Source organism: Pieris brassicae, chromosome 8 (genome assembly GCF_905147105.1).
Source record: "Pieris brassicae chromosome 8, ilPieBrab1.1, whole genome shotgun sequence".
NCBI classification, from domain to species: domain Eukaryota; kingdom Metazoa; phylum Arthropoda; class Insecta; order Lepidoptera; family Pieridae; genus Pieris; species Pieris brassicae.
The window spans coordinates 2,501,537-2,527,560 of NC_059672.1; the positions used below are offsets into that span (position 1 = coordinate 2,501,537).

Below are 26,024 nucleotides of genomic sequence, written 5' to 3' on the forward strand. Positions count from 1 at the left end.
TTAGATATTATAGCGCGTACGAGCCAAGGCTGTACATTTTGCTTGAGGCTTTCTTAGTTTTATAAGCGTGGCGATTTTCTAAATCGTTGTAGTAACTCCCCGAGAGTATAGATATAGACTATCTTTGACTGTTACATTCGTTCGTTAGATAGCAATTAACATTTATATATTTTGCTTATATTTATTGTTGTACCCAAATGGTTAACATAGAGTAAAAATAAAATCCTCTATTGTTCGATGACCCAAGGACATAGTGTATTAAAGAGGACGTTGTGACAGGTACACGAAAGAGAATGCTTGGATGGTTCGGTCGTGTAGAACAGATGAATGAGAAGAAGTAAGCAAGTAGATACCAAATCCAGAACAGAAGATACGATAAAAGTACCCATAACAAGCATGCATGTAATGTCATGAATGTGAATGAAGCGACAGGTATATCAGGTCTCTGTATCCTAGCTGTGGTAGTCGTCTAAATCCTCTATGTCGATTCTGTGGAGGTTTCTTACTTATACGTGAATTGCACAACGGAGAATCGAACCTGACAACAAGCTTCTAAATCTCGTTATGTTTTGGCGCTGCAGAACTCCTTGAATATAAGATGTTTAAAAAACTGTTTGAAAATTTGAAAGACTTAATTAAAAATAAAAAGTTCTCGAAATTCTTCATTAACTTTTTAATATAGTTGATTAAACAGTAAACACTATCGATTATTTCTTCGGTAAACTATAAAACATTATTTATTCTTGGTATAAGCTTCTAATCTCGTACACGTTAAACAAAAAAATTACGCTTTAGTGAAAGTTGAAAAACAAAGCATATTTTCAAATCATAAACTTACCTCGCCAATCACATTTTAATGGATTACCCAGCACTGTCCGCGACCGTCTAAAGTCTCCGCAATTCTTTCCCGGAATATTTTATTGCTCTCGCCGGCCATTCAATGAACCCATCTGATAGAAAAACAGATTATCTTCCTACAGGAACTCCAGATGTTGCATATTTTAAAAAATGTGCCGCGTATTTTTGCCATTTTAAATCTGTTTTCTATTTAAGAGAACACGTATCATCTAATGGCGTTTACTACTGTTCCCGAGAAGCTGTAGGTATTTGGAAAAATATATAATGTGGAGTAGGCGTCACGTGTGTAGGTATTCGTGTGACATGTGTGGTGTATGTGGAGGTGGGGTGTGGGGCGGGCGGGGGCCGCAGGGCGGGGCCGAGGGCGGGCCGAGCCGGGCCGTCGCTCCGCAGTCCGCACCATTCGCCTCACGTCTCCGTATCGCGCGCTCGTCCCGGCCGCTTGCTCACTCCGTGCCCGCGACCCGAACGCGTCGCACGTCCGCGTCCACTCTCATCTCGGTCGAGTGCTGTGCAGTGCTTACTTTGACATTCCGAGTGATGCGAACACCGTCCGGGAACACTATCTGAGCGAAAGGGTTGTGCAACGGGCGGAGGGCGGCGCGAAATCGCGCTTGCGCCTGCCGGCACGATAAGCCGCCACACCACATACGCGTCCACACCGGCACGCGCGATGGACGACAAGCCGACCGCCGGCGAGGAGCACTACAGCCTCCGCTGGAACAACCACCAGGCGCATCTGTTACGCTCTTTCGAAGCCCTGCTCCACGCGGAGACGCTCGTGGATGTCACTCTCGTCTGTGCCGAACGCCGCGTCCGCGCTCACAAAGTGCTACTCGGTGCGTGTAGCCCGCTGTTTCGTCGGATATTTAGCGAAAATCCATGCAAGCATCCCGTGATCGTTCTAAAGGACTTCCAAGGATGGGAAGTGCAAGCGGTTGTGGATTTCATGTACCGCGGAGAGGTTTCAGTGGCGCAAGAACAGCTCGGAACTGTGATACGCGCTGGAGAATCGTTACAAGTGCGGGGTCTGGCTGACCAGGATGTGTCTGAAGCGGTTGAATCTGAAAGATCGCCTGTTGCCAGCCCGCCGACAGGGCCAGCGGCCGTGTCACCACCGGCGAGCCCGCACAGTCCCCAGCCCCGCCGTAAACAGGCAAGGCCTCGACGTCGTTCAGGAGAATCAGATACGCCTGAAAACTTGTCTATGCGGCGGTCACCCAGTGGCTTGAAAGCTGTTCGACTATCGCGAGGAAGGTCTCCACACAAACAGGAGCCCGAGGAGCCAGAAACAGAAGCCCCACCGCCACCGAGAATGTTCCCACCGCACCAGGACATGTTCCCGCCAGTGCCGCCAGGAGTATCAGCTCTGTCCCTGACACCTCCTCACAGTAAGTCATTTTTACTAAGTTATAATTACGACAAAACATCAACGATTTGCGTAAACCTAGTCTTAGTTCATTGGTGTAGAAACATTATTCGAAAGGGAATTGCTGCATATTTGTGATTAATTAATTGATAAGATTTATTAAACTTGAGAAGGTGCCGTAGAAAAATTGTTTACGAATAAATTAACATATACCTTCCAAATTCAATTTGTGTCGGTACATTTAAACCTGAAATAGTATTGAAAAAAAGTTATTTAAATTTCGTAATATTGATACATTACAGGTATTAAAAACCTGAAAAAATGGAGGTCACTACACAATGGCGTTGTGGACGAATAATTATTGAAATAGTAAACAAATTAAATACAAAAACTGGCCTTGTTCGCTCATTGTCGCATACGATTTCTTTATCTACTGTCAATGCTACAATATAAAATCTTATACATAGAATTTAAAAACTTTTGCCTCCTAATTAAAATGTTAAGGGATAAATTTCGTACCACGAAAGCAAGCAGCTTTCCATTATCAAATCGTCGTAACTTAATGCAAAATTACGATTACCTAATATAAATTTATTAACTATGATAACTTAATGGCTGATATCGATAAGTTTATCGATTTATTAAATCACATGTAGGCTTAATGATTCGATTAGTCCGATACAGAGTGTTAACCGGAACCTTTCACAGATAAATTAAGATCACCCATTCATGTGTCGATGGTTTATCGTAAAGAGGTTTTAGTTCAGCCAGCCTATGTCGCAAACGTTCATTCTTCCTGCGCCAAAATGGCAAACTTCATTTTGGTTATTGTTCCAATTTTAAAATCGTAAATTATTATAACGTCCGAATCTTCTATAATTTTATTTTATCGCGTTTTAAACATTACATAAATTAGATTTTTCGTTGTATTGGAATTTGAAATAGCTAAAGGATTTAAAACTATCGAGTAACATATATAAGATCGTTTCTCTATAATAATCAGAACTAAACGGTAATTTTAATGCCAATCGTAAGTATTTGTAAGCTGTTGATAAAATAGGCGCCAACGTCACTTCGAATACAGATAATACAATTTTACATGCATGCACTTCTTAACGTGTGTCGGCGCGAATTTAATAGTTGGCTAACTGCCTTCTAACATTTCTATACGATATATTAACTGATTTTCACTTGTTTAAATTCAATAAATTTACATTAAATATCATTAATATAGCTAGCAAAGTTTACGCAAATTTAAGGGTACCTATATAAGAAATAATTCTAATTGGAAAAATACCTCTAGGTAGTGAAAACACTATTTTATTTCATGTTGGAAGGTTTTGTAATTTTCTTGTAAATAATTTGTTACATAACAAATTAGTACACTGACAAAATAATTACTCTAATATAATAATAATAATTTATTTTAAGCATGTTATTAATAATAACAGTATTAAATAATCAAAAATTAGTTTATCATAAAGTTTCGGCATAACTTCGTACCCCAGTTTTGCGTATATGTTGAGTGTTTGATTGCGTCATAATAGTCGGTAGGGTTGTTTAAGGTGCGTAGGGAAACTATGAGGGGTGGGCCCGATCGTTTCCGCACTTGTCAAATTCATTCCAAATTCGAAAATTCGAATTGTTTTGAATATTTAAATCGGTAACGCATCTTAATTTCTATAGTTTTCAAACGTCCTTCGATCAAAATGAATCCCGGAGCGAAAGAATGCCGTTTGTGTGTGAAATAAATTTGTTTATATTTATTTAGGAAGCCAGCTTTTACCTAACCACCCTAGAAATATATAATACTTCTAAATATGTTAAACATGTGTTAAATATGCTTATAATTAATAAAGCTTCGGTTTTGGAAGGGTACACTTACTAAAGATTCAGTTAAATAGGACAAACCGCTATGTTAACCGTAGTAACTTTTAATATCAAAAGTTTGTATCCTTGATATGCGAAACAAAAGCTAAACGCATTCGTAATGTTGATAGATGCAATTTTATTTTATTGTTTCCTTCGTGTGTGATGAGTGGTTGATTACGCTTAATGGTGGCGTAAATGTAATGAAGGGTTGGCTAGCAATCGCGCTGTAGGGTTATTACGTAAAACTACTGTAGACTTCGCGACTAGTCGCAGGTACTAAACACTTAATTTATTCATTAACAAGATCTAAATTCATATCAGGTCAGTGTGTATTCGAAGTTTAAAAAAGCGCAGGTTCGACATTCAAAATCTGCTCAACGTACAAACAAAATTTTAGAAAAGGAGATTCCAAAATTAAAACATGTTCAATATATAAAATTTCATAAAAGCATATTCCAAATTTAAAATCTGTACATAGTGTTTATATTCAACATTCGAAATTTAAGACTTTATACAGGAAGTTTTTGGTTACTATAGAAGATTTACGACTTGTAATTCAATAAAATCAAAATATCATTTCATTATATATTGTACACTTATAAACGTTGAGGCACCATTTCATGTCACTTAATAACCGGCGATGAATCAGGTGATTATTAATATTTAATAACCATAGCTTCTTAATCAATCTAATTAAACATTGCAGTACGTATTTTAAAATATCATGTTTTTAATTCCAATATAGTCATATATCATTATTTTCTAGTTTAAGGCTTAGATATGATGTATAAATTGAAGGACTACATGTGCCTTAATGTCAAATTTAAATGAAATCTCTTAAATTATTTGACAGCTTTTTATCTGAACCAATTTCCTTTAAGAAAACCGCGTATCGATTCCTAAAAGGCTAGCAACGCACTTGCAAGCCGTCTGGCAATGTGGGCGGCGGTATCACTTAACCTCGGATGAGCCTACTGCCCGTTTGCCCCCTGTATACAAAAAATTAAAAGCTTGTCACAACAGCTTTGCTCCCACATGCGACTTTGAATCGTGCGACTAGGCACCGTTGCGGGAATAGCTACTACTTCCTCATTGTGGCCACTTTGACTCAAGTAATTCGAAATTTGATTTTACCGCTCATTTTTTCATTAGTATTTATGACGGTGTAATGGCAACACTAAATGTTGTCTATTGTTTTATTTCTTAATAGCAGTCTTATATACGATAAGTGAGGTTGTTAAATAGAGGAAAGAGGTTCACGATTAAACAGGTCGATTAGTCTGTTTGTTTAAGTATCTATGTATAGAATGCATATTTTTAATCTGTAAGCTGGCATAGGAATTTAAGTCCGTGAAATTTACTCTCAGACATTTTATAATAATTTACAAAACATTACAATTTGAACTCTTTAGTAACGATATGAACAAGTGTGAAAGTCTACTGGTGCACTCGGGATTTGATCCCACGACCCCACGTAAGCTACTAAGCTAACACTACTCTCATAATATTACATTACATAACTATCTTTGTATCAAGAAGCAAGCTCCTCCGAAACGGCATTAAAAAATTAAAGAATTTTTGTGTATATTCGGTACAACTTCTGATGCATCAGCCAACCTTAAGAAATAAAGTGTTGTAAAACAACTTGAATGGCAAGATCTTGCACTAGTCTTAAAGCTTCTCGGTGGTTGTGATGCTGGTCCACTGGTCCTTCCAGCCCCTCTCTTTACTTGGATTTAAGATAGATCGAGTGATCGTAAATATAGTTGATACCCCCTGATAAGGGTGGCGTTCTGTTTTTGACAAAAACCGATCTATCCAAAAAGCGATGTAACAGTACTTTATCAACCCTGTCTAGTAGTTCTCGTATCTATGTATTACTAAGAAATATCATATTTTTAATTGCCACGTTAATCAATTGTTAACATAGATTCAATGGGCACGCAAGGCCTTTCAATCGGGCACACAACCTTGCTGGGTTGAAGAAAAAAAAACATAAAAAAATTGAATATAACTCCGACATTGACACGAAGACGCTGCGCGCACGCAAGGGTGACTAGGACACATGCTTCTTAGAAGTATTAAACTCTAAGCGTAATCAATGATGCAGAACTTATAAAGGTCTAAATCATATTAACTCCTTGATTATGAGTTAGGCTAGATCGTAATGTAACAAAAGACAGCTAAGATCGGTGGTTTTAGCGTGCGACTCTCATCCCTGAGGTAGGTTCGATAGCCGGCTGTGCAAAAATGACTTTCTATAAGCGCATTTAACATTCGCTCGAACGGCGGAGGAAAGCAATGTAAAGAACGGCATGTCTTACGACAAAAAAGTCGACGGCGTGTGTCAGGAGCCTTATCGCCTACTTACCTATTTATTAGACTGACAAATGATCATGAAATAGGTACAAAAATCTGAGGCCCAGACCTAAAAAATCTCGTGTTTGTAGGTGTTTTATTTTTTATAACAAAAAAATACTTATATCACTTATATCATACTATTCCAAAACCATGGTCACCCAGTTCTAAGATGGCAGCGAGCAGCGCCCGCGCATTTGCATTCAATCGACACCGTTTGTCAGTGGCCTACTTACACTTACCGTTTAAACCCTTTGCATACCCTACTAATGTCTTGTACGTACAAATTATACCCGTATACGGACATTCGTGTGTCCGCCTTAGATTTATGTCCGTCACGTTAAAGATTGATTCATGGTTCACGTTTGTCGAAGAGTTTTTTTTTTCAGTCAGAAATATGGCGTAGGCATATATTCGTAATCATACATCTAACATAAATTGCATAACAAAAAACAATCATACTAAAGGCCAAATATGGAGTACATACAAAAGGATTGATTTCTGAAAGGAAAAATCTTTTAAAAATTTAACGGTTTTAAGTAAATTTTCTTAATAAAGAAGAGCTTCAGCGTGCGACTCCCATTCTGAGGTCGTTTGAGTCCTGGCTGTACAACTTTTTTTATATATAACGGCGACTTCTACTTGCCATCAAAACAATGACCATAGATCATAAATCTAAGCCCAAGAACAAGTGGTATAACGCCACCAGTTTTTAACTACTATGGAAACTTGAAACTATTTTTAACTATTTTATATCACAGATAACTATAATAAATACAACTTTGTCACAAGTATTCTTCTAGTTATTCTATAAACTTAAAGTATGGGTAGCCTACATTAATTACGTCGTAAGTCCATTGTGACATAAGAGGTGATTTTTTGTTGGCGCTCTGCACGTGTGTCAGGTTAATTATATATATTTATAATTACAATTATAGGTAATATATTAAATATTATTGCGTATTATTGTTCGCAGTACAACCTGTGCAAAATCCCAGCTATACAAGACAAACATATTTCAACGCACTATGATCCTGAAATATTATCTCTGTTTCTAAAGAAATCTCTAATTTAATCAATATAAAATCAGATAAAACAAATTTAAACTCTTCCTGAACCGCTCTTCTTTCTTCACTTATAGTATCTGTGGTATAATTTCTAGACTTTATCACTTAACACGATGCATTTTACGTAATATACAAACTGCCTCGTACAAGAAAGCGTTTATTGGCCGTAAAAGTCTAAATAGCTCGACAGGGACCCCGCACAGGTCTAGCATTTGTTTTAACCGCAAATATTACTTCTATTACATATAAAATATGTATTATTTTATTGACTAGACTTATAAGCAACAGTATTAGCCTAGTGGATTTAGCGTACGACCGTCATTCCTGAGGTCGAAGGTTCGAACTCCGGCTGTGCAATAATAGACTCCATTTCTATGTGCGCAGTTAACATTCGAACGCTAAAAGAAAACATCGTGAGAAAACCGGCTTGCCTTAAACCAAATAATCGACGGCCGGTGTCAGGCACAGAAGGCTGATCACCTTCTTACCTATTCGATTATCAAATGATCATGAAACAGATACAGAAATCTGAGGCCCAGACCTAAAATTAATTAAGGTTAAGACGCCTCTGATTTATTTATTTTAAAGACTTCTAAGAACCTCGTTAAGTCGCACTTCGAAGTCAAAAACCTAGAAAAGTCGATAAAAAAATAGTTTCTTTGTCTTCAAAAGAGCACTTACCACTGTTTGTTTACTTCCCTGAGCCCCATAACATCCATTACTCGAATGGTAAATACGTATTATTCAGTTAGTACAAGCCCTTTTGGTAGATATTGTCCACCTCAAACTCAAAAAATTAGACGTCTGTATCTCGAACTTAATCCTTATTTTCCTTCTTTCTTTTCCTTAGTTTCACTGTCCAAGCATGAAAGTGGAAGTACACCTCATATCCACTTGCGTTTTTATGAAAAATACTGATCAATTTTGACTGGTCTGTGGACAGTGATCCTGTTAATGCCGAGAATGTAAGTCAATCTTAATAAGAATAAATCTTGCAAGTCGAATCCAAATCCGTTTAAAACAAAATCCTCCATTAGTCGAAACTATAACTCGAACTGGCGTTTCCCTTGTTAGACTAATAGGGATTCTATTATACATTACCAATTGGAAATCAGATCTAATGATAAAGCATATTTACCATCGGACAATAAGGCTGAATACGAAATTCCTCCCGTATCACCTCGACTGTCGTTCCTGAGCGTTTTTAAGGCAGATGCCGCACAAGACCACTATGTGGAACCAGCTACCTGAAGTATTTTGAAAACAAGTGAGTGTGTATGAATCATGGGTTATCACTAGGTATCAGCCTCCAACCCATTTGAGGGCTTCTACAAAACATATTATTAAATCATAACTAGGTTTCAGTACCACTGTACACGGATAAATTACTTTGTATCTCGTGTTATTCTAGTTCGTAGAAATTAATTTTAAAAAAATAATTATTAAAGTTACAGTTACAAATTATCTTTTCTAAAAAAAATATATTTATATACAATTTTGGTAAACATAAATGTTACAAAAAATAAAAAGTAATAAAATATTATATTTATTATTTTTCTAGAATATTCTTATTATATAAAAATATGTATGTATGTGGTATCTAACTATCGTGTTTTTACACCGAAAAATCCAGAACGTGTCAGGCAAAGTCTGTGCCATATTTGTCAAAGACATAAAGATATTTGTATCGCCACTGGAATTTTATATCAAACCATTATTTTATTTATCAGTCCTCGTACACGATTGGTCCATTTTGTCATTCGCAATTCATAATTTAATTCGTTCTGAAAACATTTGAAGCCTTCTCGCCTAAATAACACATAATGAGTGGGCGTGGCAGTCTAAGTGTTAATTTATATGCATTTCTGGTTTTATATTAATTTCCACATGAACTTATTCAAGTTATGAAAATGGGTTTCGTTTCCCGGTGATAAATAAGGTGAAAATAGTTATTATTTATTATTGTTATTTTATGTGTTTCTGTGTGTGTTTTGTTAGTCATAACTGTTATGTCTATGTCTCTTATGACTTGGGTTTAAATAAATCCAAAAATTTGACTACCAACGTTTTTATGTAGGCTTGATTATTATGGGATTAAATATATTTATGAAATAGTCTCGGACACGAAATAAATTTTTAAATAATAAAATTACGAGGAAAAATATAGTCCTGTAGGACGCTTTATGATTTATTATAGCTTTGCCAGGACACTTTCTAATAAGGGGAATAAAGATGAACAATAACAATTTTTTTTTTTGAAATTTTGTAAATTGTTGCCAGTTCTCAAATCAAGGGCGTAGAGACCTTAAGAACTGGTAATAAATCCTCCGTCATTGTTTTAACCATGTTTGCACATGCAACCATTACATCATACTCATTAATTAGTAAAACAATTAATTATTGTCATTAATTAGAAAATAATTAATAAATTTGACGTCTATGAAATGTCGGTTTAAAAGAAGCATTTAGGTAGTGTGGCATCTTATGTAGGTAATCATGAAATGACAGACATTTATAGATATTTTTTTAGCAAAATAAAAGTTTTTATTTTATATGTGTCAATGATTAAACCCCTTAAAGAAGATAGTATTTCTATTTGTTTTGGAACTTAATAAATTCATAAAGGCTTAGGGTCCTTCAATAAAAGAGCGTACTAATTTTTAAAAGGCCGGCAACGCACTCGCGAGCCCTCTGGTATTGAACGTGTCCATGGGCGGCGGTATCACTTAATATCAGGTGAGCCTCCTGCCCGTTTGCCCCCTGTTTTATTAAAAAATCCATTTCCCAAGACATCTGAGAATTTGTTAATACGAAAACTTTGCCTAAAAGAATTCACACAATTTACTGTCATTATTGTCACCTAGCTCAACTGTCATTAGATGTTGACGTCCATATCTGTCAATTACGCAAATTACAACAATTGTCCGGTATTATACATCGCTTACCCATTGTGACACGGACGTGTGAAAACGACTCATAAATTAACTTTAAAACACCCATATATGCATTAAACTACGGTCAGAACAGCATTTCATTATCATTAAATTCATCATTATTTTGCAATTATCATTAAATTTGAATGGTATCTTTATTTAATATGTTTATTCTTTATTCAAAATCATAATTCAAAAATACTTATTTAAGACAAATGTATTGAGATAAACGCGTTATTCCAAACGAAAGCTTCAGTTTTCTAGTATTAGTCTAGTTTTTAATCGATACAAAAAAACTGTATGCAGTAAAAAACAAAAATGTTTACGTGAGCGTGTAAAGTACGTTTTGGAATGTATTGCGAATGTGTACACAGCTTTAACACATTCATAAAGCTAATTGGATGATGTGCGTCGAGCTTAGTGCATGTATAGTAAATTATACTTTACGATCTTCGTTTGTTATCAATATTGAAGGCTTGAATTATCTTCGGATATTGCGTGTGAGCATATTTTCTCTATTCAAATTTTAAGGATTATTACGTGAGGTAATTCTAATTTTTATGTAACGGGGAAAACGAGCTGGAGGCTCACCTTATGTTAATTGATCACATTGCCAGTGGACTCGCAAGTGCGTTGCCGGCTTTTTAAGAATTGGTACGCTTCCTTGAAGGGCGATAAGTTGAATTGGTTTGGAAATATATCGATAGGCAGCTGGTTCCACGTAGTGGTCTGCGATAAAAATTGCTTCAAAAACGATCAGTTGTGGATCGACGGACGTCGAGGTTATACGGGGAATTTTGTATTCTGCCTCGATGTCCGATCATAAAACTCAGCCGCAGGTTTTAATCTGAACAACTCTAAATACTCCGTGGTAAATGATGTATAAGATGCAATTCGATCCTATTTAATATAACTAGGCCGAGCAGAATTTGGCTTATTGACGGTTTAGTTTCACCAGAGTTGATAAAATCAACACAAATTCGAAAGAAAGCTGCTTATGCAAATCTACAATAGTAAATTACATAGCTATTTGCTCAGATCTCATGCCCACATTCCCAGCACGCAACCGGAACTCGAATCACACATTACATTAAATTTATACGAATTTAATAACCACTGAGATGCCATTGTTCAAGCTGCGCATGTGAAAAAACGATTTTTGTTAACGATAAAGAGGTGCCGACACAGTTCTAGATTGATGTGCACCTACCCGCTGTGAGCCAGGCAATATAATTAATATCCATAATCCATTCCTTGTACAGCTCCCTTTCACTCGATATTGCGATACCAGTAGCAATGTATCGTCATATTCCGAAACCAATTCCGTTAAATCTGAATGAATGGAACGAAATAAGATCACGGGTGAACCGAGTGACCGACACGAACAGATCTCCCAGCGATAAACAGAAAAAGTTGAAAAAAGTACGTGTCATGCAGCGTGTGCTAGGCAATTTCATGGCATGGGAATGCCGGGCTGAAAGCAATTAAATCGAAATACCACCAAAAAAGTTCAATTGACACGTGAAATCGTCGAGCGAGCATTGTGAGCGAATCTTTTTGATTTCGTTCACTTGATCTTCAAATGAACGAAGTGATTGAAATTTTGACAAAGTCCCCTCAGTGCAGAATGCAGATTATATTTGGCTGACGTCGAAGATGAAATTCATCAGTTATAATGATACTTAGATATACGACATTATATTATAATGTGATTAAACACATTTAAAAACGCAACTTTCTAGATTATATTGGTAATAATACTCAAAACAGATTAATGTTCGTATGCATCAGATATTTAAAGAAAAAAAATTTAATATTATAAATAATTATTATCTTATAGCTAGCTTTGTTGGTTTCAGCCCGCAACTCTGTCATTTAACCGGAACCGTCTTCGACCAATAATAAATTATTAAAACGCATTTTTATTGGAATGTTTAGTAAAGACTAATATTTATAGTATTGAGAACTTTATTCGTAATCTTGCGTACTTAATTATGTAACACAAATATAACTATATATAAAATATTTTGTATCAATTTTATTTTCGCTAAAAAATAATCTTGCTTGACTAATACACCTAGTGAGGATTTAATACATTTAAAATTTAGCTTCATAATCAATCCTGTTTGTGTCAGAGTACTTCATTACGTCACATATTAATTATTGTTTAAGATTATATTAATGAAAAGACCGTGGTCATAATAATCATCCTTGCAAAAACAAATTCATTCATTAGATTTGTTTGTTGACCTAAGATATAAAGAAGTATTCATAAACATAATACATCTAATTATAAATTTAAAAGTTGTTTATTTCAATTAGAACTAGCTTTTGAAAATTTTTATTTTATTCACTAAAGTCCTTCTTAGTTTGTTTACGGCCTTTCGCGAACTATAGCTCACTTCAAGTTTTAAGTCAAAACAAAAGTTTTCTGCCAACAAAAAGCCATATTGAAATCGGATTACAATGTGGGTATCGCAAAATACAAAGGGAAACCACAGACGTTTGTATGTAACCACACTTTGGGGATTATGTTTGACATATGTCATGTGTCAACTACAACGTCAAACATAGAAGTTTTATAAAGCTATAAAACAAAAACTAAATAAGCACTATCAGATTTTTTAACACTGTTTGACAGATGATAATTCTTTTGGGGCTATAGCTTCTGTTGTTTTTTGTTAGGCAAGTTATTAAATAATCTTTAAAAAAACAAATATAAGTAGAGTGACAGATGCTGTTACAATATTATCTATATTTTCTAGAAACGACTAAAAATTTTTTACAATCATATTTTCTAATACTATAGAAAATTTATCCATCATCAGAGAATCTTCCCCAGAATCGTCTTCATTGTATAGTGATATCATGGCCATTCTGTTCTACTACCAATTAAGGTTATGAAATGACGTTAGGTCTGTGTCCACTCCTCCAACCTCCTGGAGTCTCTGAAAATACCATGCACTCATTTGTGAGGTAACCTATGGATTTAAAATCACGACACATGCAACTTTACTCATCTTTCTGACGTCATATATTTTGATTTTTTTTTTATAATTAAGTAATAAGCCCTAATTAGTTACGATAATTCGTTAAATTATTACCAAGAAATAGGATTACCAAATACATTATTACCTTCCAAGTACAATTAGTGACAAGCTCGCATGATTCACATTATGAGTCAGCCATCTTGTGGCCAACCACACACGTAAACAATTTCGTATCAATATTTTTTGTCTATTGAAATTCTCGGAAGAAGTTTTAATATCTCGCTTATAATACTTTTTAGTGTTCACCGTTATATTAAAAAAGGTTTTAACTGGACCAAAATAAAAATGACGTTGAGGGAAAAAATTTAACGGAAAGAGCGTGAAAGTCTTGCACCAACTTCCGCGTACGGGTCACATCCTGTAAATTTAATATCAAGATGAATCAAATAGAAAATAAAACAAATTTTGTATTAATACAGAGTTATGTTTCATTAATTTTATTTTTGCTATCAAACATTACGCAAAGAACAATCAGATACTTATGAAAATATGTTTCATATATAGTATCGAGTTGAATCGTGTTGAAAAAGTTGCTTGGATCTCGTCACTGGTAAGCGCCTTCTTAAGTTCTCATATCATGTTCAGACATGTACATCCTTTCATATTTATATATATATGAATCATATTTTCATAAGCATCTAATTGTTCTCTTTGCAATGTTCGATAGGAAATTAAAATTCCAAGCATCCGCGAATATAAACTTAACAGTTTACATAATTATGTAGGAATAAAGAAAATAACAATAATAGAAACTGTCTACCCAGTCAGATGCCTGCTTAATTTACTTAATTTAACACGCTATGCAATTTTAACAGGTACATTTTTATATTAATTCATCATCTGGATTTATTATATAACTAACAGTGGAAACACGTTTTCGTAAACTACTCATTTAAGGAGCTAAAAGCTTAAGTAACCGTTAGTTAAGTGCGAAAATTCCAATTCCGACTTACGACATACCCTAACGAAATAATTAATTGACATAACAAAGGCAAGATAATTAGGTATCTCATCTATAATTTCATAATATGTGAACATGCGTTACGTATGTATGATGTAATTAGTAAATGATAAAATCTAATGGATTTTAATTGTGTACGAGCTTTGGCGGCTTACCGACAATATTCAGATTAATTTGATAGTGTTTTGTGATGTGCGACGATACTTGCGTTCGAATGACAGCCTTACCTTATACCATAAACTAATGGCTTAGGATCAATGTATGAGTCGATCTCCCTCTTCAGGTTGGTCTGTGGATCGTGGTCACCAAGGCTGTCCAGTGGCTCACTTATGACAATGAGTCTGTCAATCGGTCCATATGGTTGGTAAACAGCCACGTAATTTTTTGGCTTCTGACTTACCAGTTACGACCAGTTTCTCCATGATTTATCGCATCTGCGTATTGTATGGCCGAATCAAACATAAGAACATAACATACTTAGAAACAAGAAAACATAAAATTGGTACAATATTTTCCAAACCCCAAATATACAGTATTGACAATATTGTTACCCTACATAGTAATAATTATTAAAACAGATAAATAGAAAAAAAGTAAGAATATTTCAAATACTGTAGATATATTTGTGTGTTGGAAATTATTTTTATCCGTCTAAATAATGTACATACTCGTAAATCTAGGACGAACTTAGACACGAAATTATTGCCGGATTAGTTAACAACTGTTTAATAGGTTACCTTTGATAAAGTTGTCCTGAATTAATATTTTTAATACATGTGTCTTTACTAAGACATCATGGAACATTACGATTTAGCTTAACTTAAAACTAATAAGAAATTGTAGTCTAACCTAATTTACTAATAAGGATATTTAACATAAGAACTGTTCTTGTGTTCCATTTTATTATTTATATGAATTGATCTTCAACTTCCTTAATAAATTGATAATTCATTATCATGAATAGCTCGGAATGTTCATTACAGATACACTAAGCTAATTATGATGCCAAACGCCTCGGAAGATCGTATCGTAAAGCGTAACACAAATTAAACTAAAAAAAACAAACAATTACTAAACGTAACCGAATTATATAATCGTTATAAATAAGTCAATTTACGAATAAATCAAAAATATTTAATTCAATATTAATTAACAATAGTGACTTTCAACTCTCAAATCGAATTCACAAAGCTTATTTTTACAATAAGATTGTAATTTCACACACAAAATGCATTTTGTTTACTCGGAGAAAGCAACGGACGTAATCATGTAATCGATTTTTATTTGTATCGCGCCAAATCGATTTTTGCCACAATCGTTTTGGCGCCTACATGATTACATACGGAAGCGCGTGATTGGTACAGACTATTGCCACAGATAATGTGCGGTTTTGATTTTTAATCTGTGTTTGTGAAGGATGTAGTCTATTCGAATGTCATAGACTTTGTCTAACTAAAAAGTTTTAATATAATCTTGTACATGTTATAAAATATTTATACACTCTTATTAATTAAAAAAATGTTATTCTTTTATTGAGATTGATTAATTTTAATAGCTTTTTGAGGCTTAATGCATATTAAAATCAATATTGTTTTTATTTCTAAATATTCGTACAACTGTTTTTAAATGAAACAAAATATTAGCGTAAAAAGATCCATATGAACAATACAATGTCACACAAAAACAAACGCACTTGTAAAAAGTTTACTTTGGACAAGACATAGACAATAAGAAAATTATTTTATATTTATTATATTATTTTGACAGAGTTAATTGCATCGAAACTGCAAATAACTGTTTAAAACACATTAATGCGATGTAATGATAAGATTTTTTGAGAAATCTGCTTAAGAACAATGACTTTCTCACAATAATCTGACCGAAAATCCATTTCAATAGCAATTGGATCAAATTAACAACTGTGTGGGACCGCTCCCGCGTGTGTGTTTTACTCATATTATGGTTGCCAGCACAAAAAATGGACCTTCTTGCCATTACAAAAACACACACAACATTTTAATAATTACATTTATATTGGAAAATATTAAGTAGATGATAATAAAAATAATACACTTAATTTGTAAATATAAATTGCCGGCTCCTAATAATAACAAAAATGTATGGTAATTACATAAAAAAATTAAAACACTGAAAATTTCCAATAGCCGCACCACGCCCGAATAGGTATTAAAAAAAATATTTTATTAAAATATTTCTTAATCAATTAAGTGGCAACCCTATAATGATTACATACCATACGTCCGCGTATGTTATAATTATTGAATGAAATAAATGAGTTGAACCAATTTATTTGACGTCGACAAAAGAACACAATGAGAGAAAACTGTTTGGTATTTGTAATATAACCTACATAGTTATCGTAATAATAATATAAAATCGAAACAAATTAAAATAGTTAGATCGCTGAGGCCGTGTACCTTTAGCGCTGGCAGCATTTGCTTGCTGTATTGCAATACTTATTCGTTGTTCGAGGAAAGCATCAGCTCTGGGGTCACCTTAAATCTTTAATTAGCGCCTGTGGACTTGAACCCCACAGCCCAAGAGTCTCTACTCCAAAAGGACAACATCGAAGGTGGAAAAGATACTCTTATTTGTAGTTATTTAGACATAGATTAGTTTAAGGTTACGTTCTAACTGAAGGCTTGATATGTATAACGCGATGTATAGCGTGATAAAGTAAATAAGTCGGCGTCATTAGATGCGCAGAAAACGTTTTTTTTTTCTACTAAAAAACTTTCCATACATTCAAATACTAATTGAGATGTATTTTAAGTCATTAGGTATATAAAAAAGAAGAGTTTTATGTCAAAAATTCTACAAACGGTCGAAATGAAAAGTTAAACTTATATATAATATATATATAATTAGGTATTTTAACGAACGTTGGACTATCCAATATCATTAAACTTAGTAGTGCAACATCAACCATTTTAGGTCTGGGCCTCAGATATTTATATCTGCTATCATGATTATCCGACAAACTAATAGTCAAGGAGGTGATCAGCCTCCTATGCCGGAGACACGGCGTCAACTTTTAGGATCTAACGCAAGCCGATTTGCTACCGTTAGAGCGAAATAAAGTCCATTGGTGCACAGTCGGGGTTCAAACCTACGACCTAAGGGATGACGCACGCTGATGCTCCAATACCGCTCATCTAATATAATTAACAATCTAAATATTGCCTTAATTAATGACTTACAAGTTACTGTTCACCCAGAACCGATTTATAATTAAGCTGCATTGTAAATTAATTTTTATTAAGTCAAGGTGTGTTTATTTTCCTCTACGTATCAACTACCTGTACCCTCCATGATTTATGCAAAGAGGTTTTATGCGACACGCGATATAAACAATGCAAGGAGGAACTATGGCCTAGAACCTACTAATCACTCACACTTAACAATAGATAACCCAATTGGTACATTACTTTCGCGTCCTTGGCTATATCATTTGATCTATTGTATCGACATCGACACTGAGATTAGCAATAATTAATGCTGATTCCATACGACCTAGATTCGGCTCCGCTCGATAAAGTTAATTTACAGTTATAGTTGTAAATCTCGTTGCAAAATAAACGAGCACGCGCCTGACCACAGACAACACGAAGTGACTCCCACAAGGTAGCGTCACACGACCGCGACCTCCGTGTGTGCCATGAATGACTTGACTATATGTGGTGTGGGGTACTACACGCCGGGTGGAACGTATACCCCTTACGCGCTCGTAGATTTCCCTTTCTATAGGGTACGCATGTTCACAACACGCGTGATTCAGCGACGGAGAGGGTTAAAACTTTTGTGTGAATGAACTCTGTTTGACAAGGGCTTGTAACTTTCGATTTCGCATATGGGGCGATCGATAAACTTTGTTTTACTACGCCACTTGAACGTTTTATGCTGGACATAAACACGATAGGTTCTGAATGTTAAGTGTCCAGTTTGCGATGTCGATATATAATTATAACTAAGTAGTAACTAATACTTGACAGTTGAAAAAGCACAATCTGTCATATTGTTCAATTGTTTATGGTCGACCAGTTGTCGATGACTAGAATTAGAAAGCACAAAAGTATTGATCTAATTGACCGCAACATCGACGCCATTTTTATTAAGAAAATATTGAATATAAAATAAATAACTAAATTCTTAACGATATTGTTCAATATAATAATCATCTATCTCTCCACTGCACTAATGAGAGACATTTTGTTTATAAACTGACATAAAGCAAAACGCAAATATGAGAAGTTGTTATACACAATATTCCATCATGTATAAACCATCTTTTCATTGCCATTTTAGCGATGGAACTTTCAGAAATGTTTCCACGTGAATCATCATCAAATGAATGGGACATGTTTGACTATATATTTATAAGGTAAGAAACACGTAGTAAAAACAATCGAAAATGATAACATTTTCGGTGTAAGGTCCTTATGAAGTAAATTTTCTAACATCCGATATTTATACAAATTAGTACAATAATAACCTAAATCCTTGGCGTAATATCGTTTAAAATTCATCCAATTTCCGTAAGAGTGGATATATCGACACTTGTAATTATGCAAATATCGAGTGGCCATAACTAGTGACATGTTTTAACGACTCCCGCGCACTCGGATAGCCTATAAAACACAACGGAACTTTATTTAAAATTAATTGTAGGTTTAATATTGATTTATATAACATTTAATGCTATACATGTTCTCGGTTCGCCTTAAAATAATGTTATTTTCGGATGCTAGGCTAGGATATATAAAATAATGAAAAATAAAATTCCCTCCAATTAGTTACATCTGTTTTGTAATCTATGTAAAAACTAGCAATGTGAAAAAGAAATAATCCTATAATATATAAAACAACATTTTATTAATCTATTAAGGACGGAATGGCTGTATCAGTTACTTCCACAGATAAAAGTAAAGAGCGAGTTAAAAGTCTCAGTGAAAAGGTTTTTTAATCATACAAAACGTCTATGTCAAGTTTCTTAACCCCAACAGGATCTGTGAATCTATCAAAACACAATTTTCTTATATGGGTGATAAAATTAGAATAGAATATACAAGTGGGAATAAAATAATAATGTAGTAAGATTACACTTATTGACAGATGTGTCACTTGACATATGTCAAAGTCATGTCGTTAAGAAATTGCTACATACAATTAAGCAAAGCAAATCGTGAGTTATTTTTTAGCATCTTAGCGTTCTAATTATCGCAGTAATAGAAAAAAACATCGTGAGAAAAGCGACATACTGACTCGAAAGATTATAGTTGAATTGTTTTTGTGTGTTTATATACTAAATCTCAGTAAATAGTTCAAAATGAAATTTAGGTTTGTCCATTTATCGACGAAAACATAATGCGGGTGGATCTAGCGTAAAACGTAAAATTAGACAAACATTTTCGGACCCATACGCACTAATTGCGTAAGCGGAGCGTTATTCCAACAACCGATATTTATATAGAAGCGGGAAATAACTAATATTAGGTATCACGACACACGCATTAATTGCGAACAGTTAAACACAGGTATACTCAACTAGTTAATAATATAGGACCCAGACAAACTATAAAGGAAGTCTAGTTTATTGAGAAAAACGAGAAAGTGCTGTAATGTATGTCGATTTGAATAGTTTTATGCCTTTCCGGTTAGTTATCTGAATGGTGTTGTGGGTCTACCAGCGTTTAATTGGTATACAAGACCTTTTAAGGCGAAATTACAATTGTTTTTAATAAGAAAGATATAGACAGGAAATTATTATTTATTTGACGAATTTTGAATTTCAAAGGTCGGCCACACATCCGCAAGCCACCAGAATATGGCGGTTCGTGAGCACTTTAAATAACGACGAAAAACGATACTTTTTTATCACAGACAATAGCAGATACAAACAGCAAATTATGATTGCATATGACAATTTGAGACGCTTTCAGGAAAGTGTTCAATGGTCGTCAACACCCGTTAACCACCAGGATATTGCGGTTGGTGAGCACTCACACGCTTGTTGGCCTTCTCCTTAAATTTTTTTGTAAATAAAAAAAGCCTAAAGCCTGCAATTTAAGTAATAAAACGAAATGAGGTTTGATTAAAAAAACTTTTCACAGTTCTATAATCTATACTAAACGACTCATAGCAGGATATATCTGTGGCGAGATATATTCTGTATTTGAAACAAGGTATCGATTTGTCGCTTCGGACAGACGACAGCGCGGAGCTGTAAGTTTGCATTTTATTTATTGTACCTTCATAACTAGTTGGTTTACGGGCGTTGCACGTAAAATAGTTTTATCCTACGGATGTTAATTTAAAAGCTATTTCACAGTTTTTATATTGACTTATAACTTTTTTGTATTGATAAATCGATTTTGACATTCTTAGCATTCGGCGAGCGGCGGTATTATACGCTGTTTGCCTCTTTTGACAATAAATTACTAATATTGTTATAAATAATATCATGTCTTCTGTACTTATAATTTTTTTTATTAAATAATTAATTACATCATATAATATATCTAGAATAAAGTTCAAAAAAGAAAGTATGAAGTTACGTGAATTGAAATCTAGCCTATACAATAATTATGGCTAGTAAGTAATATAATCTTGACCTAATTTTCTACAATACAAGTGAATATCTTAAACTAAGGTAATGCTAATTAACAATCTTAGAGTGCTATAATGTTTTCACACTATATTCGTGTGTCCGTGATACCGCACTTGCACTTATATTCTCTACAAAATACAAATACATGAAAATTAAACAATAAACAGAAATTTAAAATAATAAAAATATTTCAGTTCAATAAGTTACAATATGTTATGTGCCATATGGGAGAGAGAACAAAATATCAAATTGCTATTTAACGATTATAGTACCTACGTTTATATATAGTTCAGATTATATTGTGAAATGCCTTATAGTATATACTAAAACACGTATTTATATATCGTAAACTGCTATAAACATGTTTATATAAATAAATGCGTTTATGCAATAAAACAGGAATGCCATCTACCGGCGAGTAGCGTAATTGCAATGAAATAGGTATTTTCTTGATTAAAATCAGGTGTGTTGCGGTTTAGTAATAAAATCAAGTTGAATTATATATGTTTCGTTAAAACTACGAGCAATCAGTTACCGCCCACAATTAGGTAACTTGTTATACGACAGCTTTAACAGTTATTTCAATATATTCGTTAAACTTATCGAAATAATTAGAAAACCTTATATCAATAGATCCTTAATTTTATATCAAAGCAAATACAGAAATAATCATTTTTTTCCAACTCTAACAAAATCATTATCTTTTTGATACAATATTATTACTTCAATCATTTTCTTTATAAGTAATATATTTCATTTAAAATATTGCAGTACAGGCGCTCCTAGACGAGCGTTATTCCATATCAACAATTCAAGAAATAACCTTTGTTTCAGTGTTCGGTATGGACTCCCCATTGGGACTCTTTCCCCCCGGGATGGAGCACAAGATGTACCCCCTCATGGACGTGGATCACCGGCCGCCCCCTCTTGACGCTCAGCTCTTCACCAACGTCAAGAAGAAATGTGGGTTACACTTATATCCTACTCATAGTAAGTCCTTTTTATCTTGTGGCCAACCTTTGCTTATATCTAACATATATAACGAAATTCCTTTTTAAGTATACTAAATTTTCCTTTAACTAAATTGTATAATACTTTTGTGCTCAAAATAGAGTCTCGGTTATCCCAGTATAAATTATTTCCATAAACACTAAATATGTCTTACCTGCTACATTGTATTAACTACAATTGTCTTAAATGTGTGTACTTCTATAATGAAACAAAAAAAACTGTCAAATGAAAACACTGTATTAACGCTGATTTGGTTTTTAGAAGGTTCTATTACCAATACAAACGTGTGAAAGTGTAACTAATTTTATTTCTTTCGCGTAAGTAGTGGCGTCTTAAAAACTGCACGAAAAGTAGGTTGGCCACAACTTGCTTCTTATTTCTAAGTAAAAGCGAGATAAGTGTAAAAACCTCGTTAGTAAAAGGCGTAGATAAGTAAGACAGTTTGGCATTCGTCTAGAAGCTTCGATCGTAAGATATCACCAACTGGTTATACCACGCAGTATGTTAACGATGTTGCGAAGTATCCAAAGCCGATCAAACAATAGTTATTATGCACTAGAACTAATAATAGCATACGAGCTGCAACCGTGTCCCGTCACATATCTCGCAGTCTCGCAATCACATCGCGCATAATGTTAAACGACCATTGTTTCCCGGTGAATGTTTATTAAGACGATCTGATACTGTATCTCATAGGAACAGACGCCGAGTCTAACGTATGCTCACAATAGACCTCTGTCAAGCTCCACACACAATAGCCAACTCGATCGATTAGCGCCCATCGACGTCACATGCATGTTGATGCTCCCCATCAAATGCCAACAAGGTCCCGTTTCGAATGCAAAACGCCTTTTAATTTCCCGCAATGAACTCGCGTGACCTCCGCGATTATTAAGAATACTCAATGGCATTATCTGATCAGAACCGAGTTACCGTGATCCGTCGAAATTACAACTATAAAGTTGGGGGCGACGTCGCCGTATGTACGTTCTTTTTGACAGAACCGCCTTAATAGTCGCGTGCTCGCATCGAATTAATGACGGATCCCGGCGTGTCGCCGCAACCCGCTCATTTCGGTCGTGTGTCGACTGGCATCGAGCTATTGCTCAACTAAAACACGGTTATTAGATAGTTGTGCCGCATTACCGGGGCAATGTTGCCGCAGTTGCTGCCCGCACGGCACATGTCGTGCATTGATACAGTCTGCATTTTTCTACCCGAAACTGTAAACCATAATTAGCTAACTTATTCGACATGAAGTTTTCCACATTCTTTAATGTAATGTTTTGTTGTACAGGGCGACCAAAGGGACAGCACAGTGCGCCGCGTGGCGGGCCACCTCGCTCCTGGACAAACGCTGAGCTTACAGAAGCCCTACAGCATGTGTGGAATAAGAAAATGACGACGAGCCAGGCGTCACGGATATTTGGCATCCCATATAATTCTCTTCTTATGTACGTTCGAGGAAAGTACGGGAAAAGTTTGAAATTAGAACAGCTTAGAAAAGACTGCATAGGCGGGCCTTTAGAGGTGTTAAATTTAAATTCGGGTAACAACAACAACAACCATCCTTCAAGCAAACACAGCGTCAAAGAGGAACAGCATCAGAACATAGGCCAACGACCAGCGAGCTCCGAACCTGATATCTCCTCGAATCCGATGTTTAACCCCTTCCAACAGGGCTTTTACCCTGAATTCCCACCAGGTTTCCCTATGCCGCTGAACATGCTCCACTTGTTACCGCCCAGTGATAAAGCAAGAGAACTATACCAGTCCATGCCAATGGCACTGGACTCTCTCTCTGGAGTTGCAAAGGAGGAGGATTGTAAGAGCGACCGATCAAAGGAAAACTCTGCTGATGAGGAGGGCGATACGTATCGTGCTCCTTCACACCCTCCCCACCCCCCGGACAACCGCACCCTTCTTCATCACAACGGACAGGACTAAACTTTATCTGACTTAGTTAACTTTAGATTTCGTACCTCTTCTATTTTTCCATAATATGGTTTTTTCTTTGTGAATGTGACAGTTAAACTGAAATTGTCTTCGTATACCAGACGCTGATTTGTTTTTCGTGCAATAATGTATAAAGACCTAAATTGGTCTATACTTCTACAATTTCAGTTTCACTCGGAGTAATGAGGTCGCGATCTCCAAAATTAGTTAAATTGATATTTAAAGATGTGTTAATATTGTAAATGTATTTAAATCGCGCATAAGGGATAGGCGATATTTATTGATCTGAGGTGTGCAATAAGTATGAAAGGCGTTGTGATTGTTATCGGCGGTCGAGTTGACGTGCTCTCTTTATTGTTGACATTCCATTCTGACATTCCATTTTTAATTATTTTTAGATAATACTTCATATCACTGTAGAATATGATTTTACTGTATATTTTAACGTATTCTTGCCTGTAAATTGTGTTATCCCAATGTAAATATTATGTTAAATGTGCGAGTTGACTCACACATTTTCACCAAAGTTTGTAAAATATTTCGTAATGGTAGGTATTATTCGATAAACAATTTTAACTGTAAATAGTTACTATAAAATTATTGGGATATTAAAATTTAATTAACCATTAAATAAGATGACATATGTGTCTAAAATGGTAAATAGTAGTTTATTTGTAATTGTTGTAGTATTAGTGAATGAAATCGGTGAATTGCTAGGCTATCGTGCGTGAGCGCACGTTCGGAGGCTGCGACGCACTGCTCACACACTCAACCATAAAATTGGAAAATCAAAATCAGTTCAATTCAATGTGATCCCACAAATTATAGGTTATGTCATGACGAGTTGCCGAGGCGCATAATCTGTGAACCGCAGCGTATAGCGATGTCATGTTAACGTAGCGAGCTTTGAGCTCGATACCGATGCGGAAATCGTGATCCCAAAGCTGAGATGTGCCCGCAACTATTCGGGTGGTCCTTGCGTCGTGACGTAAGCAACTTTATGATTACAGATTAAAAATACAAAGAGTTGATTATCAATAATAAGATGACGACAGTGCGCGCCTGGTCTAGACAAATAATGTATCTGCACTCAATGTTCAAATAAAAAGGAGCTTTCGAGATTTTAGTGAATAATGAAAGTTTAGATTAAAGGTCGAAACCCTTCTGGCTTTAGATAATTGTATACAATCATTTCGTATTGAATATACAGTGATTTATCACACCCTAACATACGTTTCCTGAGTTTTCTCATCCATCACTTCATGTTTTAAGTAATATAGATATCCAAAACTGCAAATCTCTTTAACAGAAGACTGAACAATATTTTTGACTCTATTTTGTATGTCTGTATATTTCACAAATTCACAGATACCAACAGCAGTGAGCACATAGTATACAGTGGTTCGTCATTAAACAATATATCATTACAGGGATTTTATATATAACGTTATTAGTATGTCCTTATAGTTTAATGACTTGCTTTTAAAATTTGTTTATTACATTCATGTATTTATATTCATGTTTCGAATTCATAACTTTGACTTGCGAATCGAAGGGCATATTGACACAGTTCCGTTCGCATTTTCGTGTGTCCACATCGCAGATATATCTATAGATTTCTATAGTGATGTGCCAAAATATAGTGCTTTTTATACTTCACTTCCTTCCTTTTGTGATTCGTTATTTTTTTAATTATAATTCGTACAAATTCAGCAGTATTAGAGTGATTTTGTTAAAGTTTTAATTGAGATATTTTAATTAAGTTTTGTTATTTGTTACGAGCGACGATAATAATTATATTTAGTGTAAATCATGAATCTCATTTGTTGCTTGACTGTTACGTTAGGTCCTGTGACTTCTTCACTTTTCCTACAAATGTTGAATTTGCAGTTTTTTTTTCATGTAGTTTTATCAGCACCTTCAAATTTTCTGAGCCAAATTAAGGACGTAATTTAAATAGA

General features: G+C 34.9%; 1 protein-coding gene across 2 annotated transcripts; it reads left to right on the forward strand.

Annotated features, from left to right (window-relative positions):
• Window positions 1-1,305: 1,305 nt before the first annotated feature.
• LOC123713774 (protein jim lovell) lies at window positions 1,306-26,024 on the forward strand. Of its 2 annotated transcripts, none has more exons than XM_045667615.1 (3): window positions 1,306-2,249; window positions 21,931-22,086; window positions 23,405-26,024. In XM_045667615.1, the coding sequence occupies exons 1-3, from the start codon at window positions 1,532-1,534 to the stop codon at window positions 24,052-24,054; spliced, it is 1,524 nt and encodes a 507-aa protein (XP_045523571.1). In that variant the 5' UTR covers window positions 1,306-1,531; the 3' UTR covers window positions 24,055-26,024. The 2 variants fall into 2 exon arrangements, with proteins under 2 accessions (XP_045523571.1, XP_045523572.1); XM_045667616.1 differs by having other exon boundaries at window positions 21,931-22,059.